This window comes from Ananas comosus, linkage group 2 (assembly GCF_001540865.1).
Source record: "Ananas comosus cultivar F153 linkage group 2, ASM154086v1, whole genome shotgun sequence".
Classification (NCBI taxonomy): Eukaryota; Viridiplantae; Streptophyta; class Magnoliopsida; order Poales; family Bromeliaceae; genus Ananas; species Ananas comosus.
Genome location: NC_033622.1, coordinates 559,193 through 573,215, shown reverse-complemented (window position 1 = coordinate 573,215; position 14,023 = coordinate 559,193). Strand labels below are relative to the sequence as shown.

The 14,023-nt window shown below is 33.3% G+C and overlaps 1 protein-coding gene across 1 annotated transcript; it reads right to left on the bottom strand.

The window, feature by feature from the left end:
• Positions 9,423-12,653, bottom strand: LOC109706720 (adrenodoxin-like protein 2, mitochondrial). Its single transcript, XM_020227692.1, has 7 exons — positions 12,246-12,653; positions 11,421-11,485; positions 11,085-11,152; positions 10,171-10,277; positions 9,997-10,046; positions 9,827-9,909; positions 9,423-9,745 (listed from the first exon to the last, which is right to left on the bottom strand). The coding sequence occupies exons 1-7, from the start codon at positions 12,298-12,300 to the stop codon at positions 9,631-9,633; spliced, it is 543 nt and encodes a 180-aa protein (XP_020083281.1). The 5' UTR covers positions 12,301-12,653; the 3' UTR covers positions 9,423-9,630.

Here is a 14,023-nt window from a genome sequence, read left to right as displayed (position 1 = left end):
GTATAAATAAATGGAGGTCAACCTCTGGGTTGGCGGGAGGGAGGGGAAGGTAGTGGAAGGGGCAACCGGTAATAGCCGGTTAACCCGTTAAGCGGTGGAGCAGTGCACGGTGAGAGGTGAATAAATTTGTTTTAATCCTCTACTTACTACTCAGAGTCCCATTGTTTCTGTGCTCATAAGTTATTTTTAATGATAAAATTTTTAAATCAGTAATTCATACAGCTAAATATTATTTAGAGTATTTAAAATTTTTAAAAATTAAATTTTATAATTTTTTTATATTATTTACCTTACGATCAAAAGATTTCAAAATGATAATTTTTAACGGCTGGTATAAAATACTTACTAGTTTAACGGTATAAAAAAATCAAAATCGATTAAATTTTTGATAGAAAATTTTATTCACTATCTAAATAAATATCATAATTTTGATCTTAAATTAAAGGATCCGATCATCCATTTTCAGGAAGTTAATCGATTTTGACCGTTCATTTTATTCTAACTTGATGAATTTTATTATGATTTCGAAACTTTATGAAATTTATTTTTTAGAAGTTTCAAATACCTTAAATTATATTTAACGAAATAAATCGTCGATTTGAAAGCTCTATTATCGAAAATAATTTATAAGTACGAAAGACTTTATACTCATAAAAATATAATAGCCCTATTTTAGTATTCATTGCCAAAACATGGAGAGGGAGAGAGAGAATCTCAGTTTTGTTCTCACTTTCGGGGAATTTTGTAGTCAAGCTCATGTTCGGCTCAATGTTAAAAGCTCAGCTTGTAAATGACTCGTATTCGGCTCGTTAGTTTGATTAGTTTAGTAAGTTGAGATACCTTGTGTATAGATAAAAATTTAAATTTCTAATGATTAAAATTTTACAAATAAATAGATCTTTTTATATTTGAGTTGGGGCCAAATCTAAATAATAGAAATTTATATTTTACTTGGATAATTTATTTGTAAATATAATATATATGTAAAATATGTAATTATAAAGTATATGTATTCGAGCTGTGTCGAGCCCAACACGAGCGAGTTTATCCAAACCCTAGTTTGGCTTGTTAAGATAACAAGTTACGAAATTATGATCATATTCGGCTCTTTTATTAAATAAGCGAGTCGATTTCAAACCTATTTCGAGTCGAACACCAGGTAGCTCGAAGCAGCAAGCTGAATTGCCAGCTCTAGTGTTTGGTTTCTTCAAAAAGTGTGAAAAATTATTTTTCAGAGGAAACCTTTTTCTGGAAAACGTTTTTTTTTTCCCATAGTTTTCATTTTTTTTGAATAAAAATTTTAAAAATAAAAATACTATTTTTTCATAAAATTTGAAAAAAAAAAAAAAAAGAAAGACTTTTTTTTATGGACCATACCGAGAAAAAAGTAAATTTTCAACTAAAAACCTATTTCTTTTAGAATATTTTTCAGAAAAAACTAACACCTCCTTAGGCTAAAATATTTGGGGAGGTAATTTGGTCATTTCAAAAAGATTACTATTTTAATTATTTTATTCACGTAGTTGAAAAATATATGTTTTTTCTTGTTTTAAAAATGTCGAAGAAGCTCTTGCAAAATTAAAGGCAATTTGAAAGAGTAATACCTTCGATACTCCAAAATATTTTACTAAAACAGTGAATTAGTAAATATGTAAAATACTGACTTATCAGTAATATTTGATAAAGTTTTTGCCTAGAAAAGCAACATGGTACAAATAGAACAATTTGATCCAATAGATTCATTTATGAACTAATGTGGCAGCATTGATTCTTGAATTGATCCAATAGATTCATTTATGAACTAATGTGGCAGCATTGATTCTTTGAATTAAATCTCTTATTAGGTGGAAAGTGCTTAGGATGATTCAAGTACATTGTAATCGATTCATTAGTGGATCTTAATTGCAAGTAGGTTCAATAAGGCAATTTTAAGCCTAGTAATTTAGTAGGAAATTCACACTAAGATTGAGTGAGATGCATAAGATGAGTCATTATTAGTTGAGTTCGACTCACCAACCGTGCTTAGTATAGCTGGCTAATGATTTGATAAGTTGGTATGCCAGATTGTAAGTTCAAAGTCTAATCACTTCTTATTTCTAGCTGAGCTCATGTCTCTTTCCTCTGAACTGGTTCAAATTAGGTTAATCTATCGCGAAATCAAGGGGCCCAATCGAGACCCGGCTTATTAGATCAAATAATTGACCCTAATTCCAAATCATCTGGTTGGTAACATGGATTGATTGGATTATAGCTTGTCCCTGACCCAACCTAGGGGACAAATTAGACACCTACCTTTCCTCACAGCTTAAAGGATAATGTGGTACCACCATAGAAATGATATATGAAGAAAGAGAACAAAGAGCCAAAAAACTAAAGATGGGAATGTGGAAAGAGAGGGTATAATGTACTCCCTTTGATCCTTTATTATGTGCACTTTGATCCTTTAATGTGTGCGCAGAGAATCATCTTACATTTCCTATTCACTAATAAAAGAGGGAAAGAGAGAGGGCAATTGGGTGATGTGGCATTACCTTCAAATTAGGGGGCACTCAGATTGAAGGATGAGGTCTCAAGATCAAGTCACATTAAGAACACCCAAAGGTTCGAACGGAGATGATTAGGCTAATATCAATATAAACACGATTTGTGAAGCGATCTTATTGTTTTCGAAAAAGTAAGCTATCTACATAGAATGATATTTTAATATTTTATATTCAGCACGATCCGTACATCTTCCGGAAATAGCATTAAATGCGTTAGGGTAGGTCGATTTTGTGTATTTTGGTCTTGAAAAAATAAAATAATTTACTAGTCAATTCCAACTGAAATATTTTTATATATAGCGCTTCTTTTACTAAAGCGAACATATCATCGCGAGAGAAGAGTACGAAAGCGACATAGATATAAAAAGCACCTCGTCTTTCCGAATCGAACTCGCATGTTAATGGAGGATTAAGCGAGCATTGTGCACGCCACATAGCGTTTTGCCTAGCCCGCCCGTTTTTAAATTTGTGAAATACAAAGTAGGGGTGTTAATAACTTATTTTCTCGGGGCTAAATGAGTCTTTTCACTGTACTGTTGCATTGTGTCGTTGTTTTCGTGAGAGTGATGATCAGTTGAGTCACGCGATTCACTCACCATCCTCTGTAACCTTTGGGGGCATTCAAAAATGTAGGGGTTTGGTTTCTAAGAGTAAACGAACCTTCTAGAAACTTCCTAAAGCTTCTTCAAGATTCTGGGTGCTTTTTGGTGTGGAAAACGGAGCCAGGTGGGCGCAACTAGAAAAGATCTAGTAAAGTCCATTCGAACATTGCTTGCCAACTTAGCACCCAGTTTATGCTCTACCAAAATATCACACTCATCGAATATTTTTTTTTTTCGAGAGAGATAGGTAGCATGCTATTCATTTCGTTTATTTCATTTAAAAATAAACTTAGCTGAAAATATAAATCAATTAGGATTCGAACTTGGGTCTCGGATACCAACCACTAAGCCATTTGCCACTTGCTTATCGAATAGTAGTTATTGAACAGTAGTTATTGGTCGCTAATCGCCTTCGTTATTCTAAACAGAGATTAAAAAGTTATACAATTTTGTTGATTTATTCCGCGACGGAATTGAAAAATGTTTCGAAGTCATAATCTGATCTTCTTCAAGTCTATTTAGTTGCGTAGCGTATGTCAATTTTTTTTAGCTTTAGCTTCATCTATACATGATTGTGAAACATCCACTTTCCCACTTACAAATCAACACCTTTTCTTTTTGGGTTTCGAAATGCATACAAAGTTTTGTACTAAAAAAACCAAAAAATATGTGGCAGGATAAAAGCTTAATTATTCTGCCCCATTTGATTCGGAAATAAAGTGGGAATAACAAAATTATCCCTGCTATTCCGCCAAACTGGATACTTTTTCGCCGGAATATTTTATCCCGATCAAATCTTGCTATTTCCGGCTATTCAGAATAGTTTGAGATTTACTATTCTACCATTTTGACGGAATAGTACTATTCTAAGGTTTAATTTCAAACTTTATTAAAATTATAAATTAAATTAAAACTATATTATAATAATATAATATGTTATATATTATAATATGTTATTATTTATATTTAAATATTTTTATAAATTATTTTTATAAAAATTATTTTTATTAAACTATATTTTATATCAAATTCAAACAACCATTTTTTTCACTATTCTCTACTATTTCATAAAATTAACCAGATACAATTTTAATTATCCCCAAAAATATCAGCATTACAAATCAAACAGAATTTTATTTTTATTCTTGACTATCCCAGAATAGCAAGTTATTTCAGGGATAAAAAAATTTATCTTAATGTTCATTATTAATTCCATGATGACATGTCAATATATGATAGACATAGCATTATTAATTTCATTACAAAATTCCACCATCAGAAAACTCCTCTCGAAAACAGAAATAGCAATACTAACTGACCGTCCCTAACGCAAGTGGCAAAAAGGCTTGGTGGTTGGTACCCGAGACCCAAGTTTGAATCCTAGTTGATTCACATACTGAGCTAAGTTTATTTCTAAATGAAATAAATAAAGCGGGTAGTATGCTATCTTTCTCTCTCAAAAAAAAAAAAAAAAAAACAATACTAACGGAGTCATCTATGTTAGAGACAGATCAAATTTATTGAATCTGATCAAATTCTAATAAATCAATATCAAAATTTACTCTTTTAACTAATGACTATCTTTTTTTCTTTCTTTCTTTCTTTTTTTGAAGTTCACACAACTCCAAGAAGCTAAACATAAATAACAAAGACTACTTGGCTAAGCAACAAATTAAACAAAGTGTTCTTAGTCTCCATCACACTCGTCACCTATTTGTTGGAGACTATTTGGGTGTGCCTCATTAGAGCAAAACCTTCTAGATTAAATATATTTATATATTTATTTATTTATTTATTACTACTACTGCTTTATGAAGCCACAATCCAAGTAGTTGTGAAGGGGTTGGGGTTGTGCTTACTCCCATGCAGTAATAAAGCTAATAAAGCTTTTGCTTTTGCTTTCAATTATAGCTTGTGACGATTAGAAAATGATTGTGTTCTACGTTTTTGTTTATGAGACTCGGTAGCGAATTGGAAAGGCTCATCCCACGAGCTCTTTTTGTCTTCCTCTAGAACATGTGAGAAAAACCCTTTCCTAACTAAAAAGATGGATTGGACAAAGAAACTACATGGTAAAGGTTTGTGTTCATAACACAAACTTAAAATTAATCTCAAACATTAAGTTAATTAAGATTAGGAGCACATGATGATAAGTTTCAAGCTGTAGATCGATATTTCAATATTTCATATTATGTGTAGCTTACTCTTTTAAGATGTGGAGCTTTGCTTGAGAAATGGAATAACATAATTATAAACGTAGGCTCTCTTACAATCTATCTATCTATGCATGGTTGTACTTTTGTTAGTTATGATAATACCATAATAAGGTGCTTATTATTATCACCAATCAATGAAAATTGCCTTGTAAGGCAAAAGCATTGATTTCGATCCTTTTTCCTGTCACTAACTCCTACAAGATAACTAGTAATGTTATGCTCACAAACTCTTTTTAAGCTTCTTATGTGCAAGCATAACTCTACTTATGAATATATACACTCTTTAATGGCACTTGAGTGAACTACAAGTGTTGCACTACTAAGACTAGTTCTTGCTAGAGTTTCAAACATGAGCTAGCATTTCAGATAGAGCAGTGAACATAAAGTGGACCACAGAGTTTCCGAAGCAACGGTTCGATCGAATGAAAAACAGAGATAGATATCAAAAGCACTAGAGAGTTGTGGCCAAACATTCTTGGCTCTACTTAGCCAGAGAATTTAGAATTGAACATCTTTCATGACATCAGGAGTTGGTTAGCTGAACTTATCTGTTACTTTCAGAGAGTAGGTAAACATCATCTCTCAAAATCTACTCCCACATCATCTTAGGTTTTCTACTCAATAAACAACAACAAAGAAAGATATGACCAATATTAATGGCCTCATCAATTACCCAACACTTCATTTTTAGAAGTAGACACCTCTCTCATTTTGTATGTGCAAATGTTTAATAGGCTAAAGTGATGGGCAATGGTTAACTCTTAGCTCCTAAAAAAAAGATAGAAGAGTGGTGGCATGAGTAGGTGAAGCAGTAAAGACAATGCTCCAATATGGATTGTGGAGAATTGAGTGGTGGTCTATATATGTAGGTAAAAGCAATCACTGGGTGAGAGTATGTTTGTTCCAGCAAAAATATTAAAAAAAAAGCTAAGTAGTTTGCCTACAGATACCAAACACAGCAAGAGCTCTAAAGATTAGTTTGGTCATCAGTCCAAATCATAAAATTGAAAGCAATCAATTCGTCACTCAAAAACAAATGGAAGGCAAAAGAAGAAAATGATCCAAATAGAAAAGTTAAAAGCGAAATATTCTCATTTAAGCAGAATTAAACATGAAAGGAACAAAAAGAGATAAAGGGATTGATATGTGACACTGTTGGAGTTAGTGAACGTGTGCAGTTGTTTTCATTTCTATTATTTATTTATTTTTTATTCTGCAACGATTCATCATTTCGAAACATGTGAAAAGAAAAATAATCTTTCATTTTAAAGTTACGACAAGCAAGAACAAAATGTATGACGACAGATCCGATTTGTGACCCCAAAGTTGGACATCAACCTTGTTTAAAGTAAGTATTAATAGATTGTGATCACAGTAAGTCAGGAGGGAGTAGTTCATGGAGATATAAAACTATGGCTAAACATGTAAAGAGTAAAAAATTAAATAAATAAAATCTAGGGAAACTGGTTATTCGGGGGCGTTTGACATCACTTGTTATTAAGTACTGTTTTTGAAACAGGGTATTCCATACAAGAGGCATACTATTATAACAACTCATCACAAACCTGATTCCAACTGTTTCAAAATGATAGAAGAGAGGATAAACTCATTGTGAAAAACTTTTTCCTCTGAGGTTTTCAACTCAACAAATCGTGAAAAAGAAGCTCATGTCTCCGTTTCATTTACTTTCAGAAAAGAATAGATGCCAGCATATTTCTGAATCGACGTCAGACTTGAAACGACAGGAATTTAGCAATTTACTAAGCTACTTTTCTTCAAAATAACCTAAATTATTATTTAAACACATCAAAACATGCACTGAGGCGAAATGTATAAACATCACTCAACATCTGAACTTGACAATGCAACCATTTATCTCTAGAAAAAAAAAAGGAAATTTTAACACAGGAAGAAGCCATGCAACTAATGGCACAAAGAGTTACCATCTTAAAAAGTGACTTGTGCTGGTAGGTGAAGCTAGATCATCACCAGCTAGAAAAGCATTAGCTGCATGTATATAGATGACAAAACAAGCCAAAGCTAAACAACAATTTAGCAACACTATAATGTGAATAAGCAAATGACTCAAAGCTAAGCAACAATCTAGCACAAGTTCGATGACAATATTAGATGGCTAGCAACCCGAAGCTAAGTAACAATTTAGCATAAGTTCGATGTGAAACTTTGTTTGATACATGAAATAAGGATAATCCAAATAAACAGAGGGTTCACATGGAGCTGCTGTACTTCTTGAATGTTAAGTAATGGAAAACCCATCATAAATCATAGTTGGTGATGATGTTCGATAATGATGATCCATATTCACCAAATGTTTATGAAAACATTTATAGAAATTTTCTATGTTACCAAGCTAGCTTCCGAAGAAAGCAAAATATCACTTCTGCACCTTTCAGGTCCTTTTTATGTAAGGTGTTATATCTCGCTCAAATATGAAAATTTGTCTATCTAGGCATGCAACTCTTAATATAATGAAAAGCTACCAGAGCCAAATCAGGGATCAGATCTCTATGATTCCAACTATATTAAAAAAAAAAATCCATCCTATTAGATACGTAAGTAAATTATAGTTATGAATCCAAGGTTTGAAAGGAAGAATCTAGAAAAAATGCAGGAAAATTGGCTTTTAGCACGGTATATATACATGCATGAGCTAGGATTAGTAAGAACATTTTAGCATATAAATACAAATTTTGGTTGACCAAGTATAAATACATAATGATTTAGACCTGAAGTGATGGTCTAACAGACACTCTTGGATAGTTTATGCATTTTTGCTAGGACTGGCAGTTGAAGCAAGCGGCTCACAAACAACTCAAGCTCGGCTCCCCCCTAGGTTATGATTAAGCTTAGCCAAAATTTAGACAAGCTGACTCCAAAAGTTCAAACAGTCTTAACATCAAATCCAAGAGAAGCTAGAGAATAGTTAGGCTTAATCAAGCTCGACTTCAATAAGCACAAATTGGAACCTCTGGAGGTTAATGTGGTTTCAGTCAGCTTTCAATGACTCCTGAATGCAATATCTGATTACCTCCTGTCCTAGAAGAACAAGTAAAGGCCTCCAAACAAATAGTGAAAAGAAGCCGAACTTCCCAAGAATTCACATTAATGAAAATGCTTTGTACCTTGATGTTGGCCTCTCACCATGACCCCACCTAAATTCTATAGTATGTTGCAGGGTTTGAGTTGTTCGCATTAAGCAGAAATGAAGTACCAATTCCCTAAGATTTTGAATAGCAGTTCCAAATATAGTTATGCTGGATTATTTATCTGGTAAGGCTCTTTCGTCGTTTAGATGTAGGTAGGGGAAGAATACTTTTCTGTAAGCAGCACATTAGTTTCATTGAACAGACTCTATATCAATAGGACCAACTTGATCCACATAGGAGGGCTTGAGAAACCCATTATTGCACGTCATATCTCGGATTCTCAAGTATGCCTCCATCATCTCCTTTCACCTCTTCAAAGTGACATTTTCTGTCTCGTCTCAATAATATAGCTTAAAACTATCTCATAATCATCTACATTTGTATTATTCCAACAAAAATTCATTATAGACATAATTTGAGTTTATCTTGATTAAGTGTACTGTTATCCCTAATCAAGCCAAACACAACCTGCCCTCCAGTTAACCTTGGACAATAAGCTCAATCAATTGGTTCCCCTACAGCCATACCTCACCACCTCTATAGCTTCCATAGGCCTAAGTTATATATGTACAGAAAATGGTATGGGGATGGTATCTTCATGAAGCGAATATTAGCCTAATAGGTGTCAACAGGTCCATATCATGTGAAGAGGCGCAATTGAAACTACTACAGAGAAATTATTGCCTGATTGAAAATGATCTTGAACCATTTTCATAGATTCACCTAAGGTCATACAAGCTAGATGCCACAATCGAGGGAGTTGATATACTAGGCTGATATATAGTGTCATCAGACTGAGGAAAAGACCTGTCAATAAGACAATAACTAATACGTATGTCAAAGCAAAATGACAGAGATAAACAAAACTTTAAAAGTTTATTAAGAGAAAATAGATCCCGTTACACCAATCAAGTGAAATTGAAGTAAAAACAAAATTTTCTCCTGTGGATCTCTCAATAAATAAAAAAAATTATACAACATACTAAGTTGATTTGAATGGTAACAATTTGGAGGGAACAGGGGGCAAAAAACAACGACTTATCACATGCTACAAAATTGAGCGAGGAAGCAATTTTTTGGCTCAGATACTATGGCATCTTATTCAATGTGGTTTCGGTACATACCCATCAACAGCAAAGTTTCTGGTGGCTACTGGTAATGCTAAGCGTATGCCATCAAGTTCAGGCTTTGCAATAATTTGACAGCCAAGGCGAGACCTGCAATGATGTGTGAAAAATGCTTTTAAATTGAATAAAAATATATCGAAGCTTCATAAATAGATATACAAAAATGTATACGTCTCGCTAAGCCCAAATGCGAGGTCCAGCATATCATTTTCCTCATCTGTAGGGTCTTCTAACTTGTTGTAGTATGCAACATCCTGGAAGAAATTTGCGTTTCAGCCATGCCTCAGGGTTCTCAAATTATAAGAAACTTTTTTAAAAAAAAAAGAGTAGCCATAACATACCGTAATAATTATATGGCATGTAGAACACGCAAGTGAGCCCTCACATGCTCCTGCAATTACAACTCGACAAAATAGACAGAACTTATTAATGACAAGTCAGAATCACGAGCAGAGGAAGGAAAAGTGAAACCATAAGAGAGAAGCAGCAAAACCAATATAAGCAATTATAGAAACCTTCAAGTTCTATGTCATTCTCATGAGCAGCTTCTAACATTGACATTCCAATAGGAACTTTAATTTGTGTTTCCTCACCATCCTTATCGACAAATGTCACAGATATCCTGTAACATTCACAAGAAACCAATGCAATGATAACGTTCTTCCGCTTGGTGGCCAATGATTATTCTCAAAGTATAGAAGAACCACCAGTAGGGATTTTTATTTTTATTTTTATTTTTATTTTTATTTTTTTGGAAAAAAGAAGGATGGCATATCAGCTTTGATAAAGTGCATAAGAGATTGTTGATAAGATAACATAGGTTGGATCAAGGAATCAAAGGGTTGTAGCAGAAGTCAATGACCTTTGCAAGCCGTGAGCAAAGGCAATCAAAAAAACGAACTTCACGTTTACAAGATTGAATAAGCATCAAAACTGTGGGGCTTGGATATTAATGTCCAACGTCAGAAAACTTCAATGTAGATAAAAATGAACCATCACACACAAACACATATGCATGCACACATCAAAGCAACTATTTGATGGAACTTAAAATTATAAAAGAAAAATATGGAATTCCTTCTGAAAGAAAAATATGGAATTAAAACTATGTGACGCATACATAGTCCAAATACTGAAACACAGACTAAAGCAAACTGACTTCCTAGTGCAAAAACTGGGAAAAGTAAATGAACATTTAAAATGGTTCATTATATGATGCTAATAAGCACAATGACCGAGAGCAGCAACAGTGGACAAAACAGAAGGATACACAAGCTATATCTAGACTCCGCGTGAACAATTACAATGTGTCGCAGCATTGAACTACTCATTTTATGAAAATGCATCCTATGAAACTTAAATCAAGCATAAGAGAGCAACATCCTAAGATCACTTACGTGTAAACAAAAAACAAAACAAAAAATCTTACTTGTCTTTTGGTTCACTTCCTTCGGTGTGCGCTTTCTCATTTGTCGTTGTAGAGAAGGGAAGATTCCTCTGAAAACCACATACCATTGTGATTAAACATTATGATTCAACTCTTTTTTGAAATAAGGATATCAAGAAACAGCAGAGTAGCATATCTAATGGCCAATTCTTAAACTAATAGAAGTTGAATGGCAATGAATTAAAAAAGTTATAAACAACAAATTCACCGAAACTTATGGTAGCTAACAAGCTTGAGTAATCACAAAGGGATAAGACACGGCAGCGCATACGATGAACAAGTAGAATCTGCAAAAGNTGTAAGTAACAGGGAACTAACCACAGTGTTAAACAAACGGCAGACATGGTCTCTGCAATAGCCTCTGTTAGTTACAGGATACTGACCTGCAAAAAGCATTAAGTAGTGTCAAAACTATAAAGCAGCCAATTTCAAGCATATTGCAGCAAAAGAGAATAAAAAGTAAAGGAAAAATAAAAATAATTTTACTCCAAGCATCTTGTTTGATAAGAGCCATTGAGTAGTTCGGTTATAAGGAACAGAACTAAGTCTAAATTAATTTTTGATTTTATGAACTAATGAGGATCTACGACATGTAAAGATCAATTGGAAAGTAAATTGAGCTAGAATTTAGTCGATCAATGGCACCTTCGAGAAAAACCAAATAGCTAACTTTACAACTTAAATCATTTTTGCATCCAACACAAACCAATTTAGCGCAGGGCAAAATGAAGTTCCAAAATGACAACAAAGTTATGAAGAGTGGTAGCGGTTTCAAATCAAGTAACACTTACTAATCTAACTTAATCCTCAATCACATCCTTTAGCCAAATAACTCTTAGTAATCTAAAGTTTTAATCTTTAATCACAGCAAACTCGAGTAATTTCACATCTTTTGCTTGACTCTAAATGAGAGTAATATGAGTAATACATTTCCACTTATCTCCTGCATATTGAACTCAATTTTAGAACTACTCCCAAAATGTTTCACTTTTAAAATACAACGAAGATAAAAATCTTATAGAGTTTCGGATTCACGTAGTTCATACTTCATAGATCGCGCAACAACGAAAATTTGAAGGAAAAAAAAAAAAAAAAAAGAAAAAAGTAAACGACGACTCATATGAACTAATTTATAAAGCTTACCAACTCTTGCCTCGTTCAAAATCCGCACCCCAAGTCGCGAGATTCTCGAGAACATGATCGAACAACAGTAGATTTCCAAATTCCAATAATACAAGTGATTTAATGGGTAAATTCTAAAGCGAAACCCTAAATAGTGTTCGGGAGTGATCGAAACCACAACCCTAGTTAATTTTCGAATAACAAATTTGGGGGAAAACAAATCGGGAGTGAGAGAGAGCAAGAGAGGAGAGTCGGAACGAGCCCCGCCGAACCCTACTTTTGCCCTGAATCCGGGTAAATGGATCCGGGTTGATTTAATGGGTAAATGGATCCGGGTTGATGGGACTCTCGCCAGAATCCGCCCTGAATATCGCCACAAGTAGGTCCCAAAATAATAAAAAAAAAAAATAGGAATAATTAACTATAAACCTTTCAAAACTTCAAAAATATTTTTTTTTTTTTTCTTTCCAATATACATTTCGTATGTTCCTCCGTTATTCCAAAATACTCATAGTTATTACTCGCTAAGTTAATTTGAGTTAAATATGAGTTAAATTTCTACTAGAGTTTAAAAAAAATGGCAAATAAGAAATATTGGTGATGGTAAAAGGGTATACTTGAAAAGACCAAAAATTAAAATACTTTTTGTACCCTTAACTTAAGGCAAATAAAAAAAGTCGATAATGGTGGAAGGGTAATTTGAAAGAGTAAAATAGTAATTTTATACCGATAACAGCTATTGCTAATAATTCATTAACAGAATTTAACTCTAGAAGTATATTTGAAATAGGTTGGAATGTAAAAAAAGTATTTTCAATATTAGCCTTCTAAAAAGGATAAATCAAAAAGTCAGAAATTTTTTAGAAGTATATAAGCAATTGTTCCAAAAAAATTATATCATTCCAATGCCGCTCCAATCTGCCAAGAAAATAAAGCCGCTTCTATCCAAACCTGTTCTTAACAAAGGGAGTGCAAAAACATAATAAAAATAAGAAAAAAAAATTTAAATACCACTCCTATAATTTTATGTTTTCTCACTTTAATATCCTGTGGTCAAAATGTATCATTTTAGTATCCCATGATTTTGTTTTTCTTTTTCATTATTCCCTTCATTAATTTTTCTGTTAAAACAGTGATAAAATTAAAACCACAAACTACTAAAGTGAAAATTCGGTAAACCACATGGTACTAAAGTGAATATTCGATAAATCATAGGTGAAGTATCTGAACTTTTTTATATATGATTTAACAGAGAATTAATGGAATTGCCGACGGAAAGAAAAAAAAAAATAAAATCATAGGATACTAAAGCAATATGCTTTAAACTATAGGGTAGTAAAGTGAGAAAATGCGAAACCATAGGTGTGGCATTTAAAGTTTACCCTAGTCCGCTTCGAAAGACCCCCTAATATAACAAGACGTGAGGTGGGGGATTCGTTTTGCCCCCGGATCCGCCCCGTTTGTATCCCTACGCGCAAAAAACAGGCTCCAACTAACTCAGTCAACTGGTTTACTCTGCAAATCCCAGTTTGGGCCTTATTTTTGTTGGGCTAAGTCTTGGGCCGATAAAAGTCTTCGGGTCGGGTTTCGGGCTTTGATTTAATTAGTGGATTGGACCGAACATGCTACATAGGTTGGGTTAGCGTATGTGAAACAACCGTTGTACTCTAAAAACTTAAGCTGTTAAAGAATGATGTTTAAACATTTTTATATTTAACAGCGTATGATTACTTTGATTTATTGGTATCATTATTCATTACTTTTCATACTTCAATTTAATGAATATATATATACAAGCA

Bases quoted from the DNA above. Each gene is read 5' to 3' on its own strand.
- LOC109706720 (XM_020227692.1), bottom strand. From the start codon at position 12,300: ATGTTCTCGAGAATCTCGCGACTTGGGGTGCGGATTTTGAACGAGGCA. The intron at 10,047-10,170 runs GTTTCTATAATT...TTGTAATTGCAG, and splicing joins GAATGACATAGAACTTGAAG to GAGCATGTGAGGGCTCACTT. The intron at 9,910-9,996 runs GTATGTTATGGC...AATTTCTTCCAG, and splicing joins CATGCCATATAATTATTACG to GATGTTGCATACTACAACAA.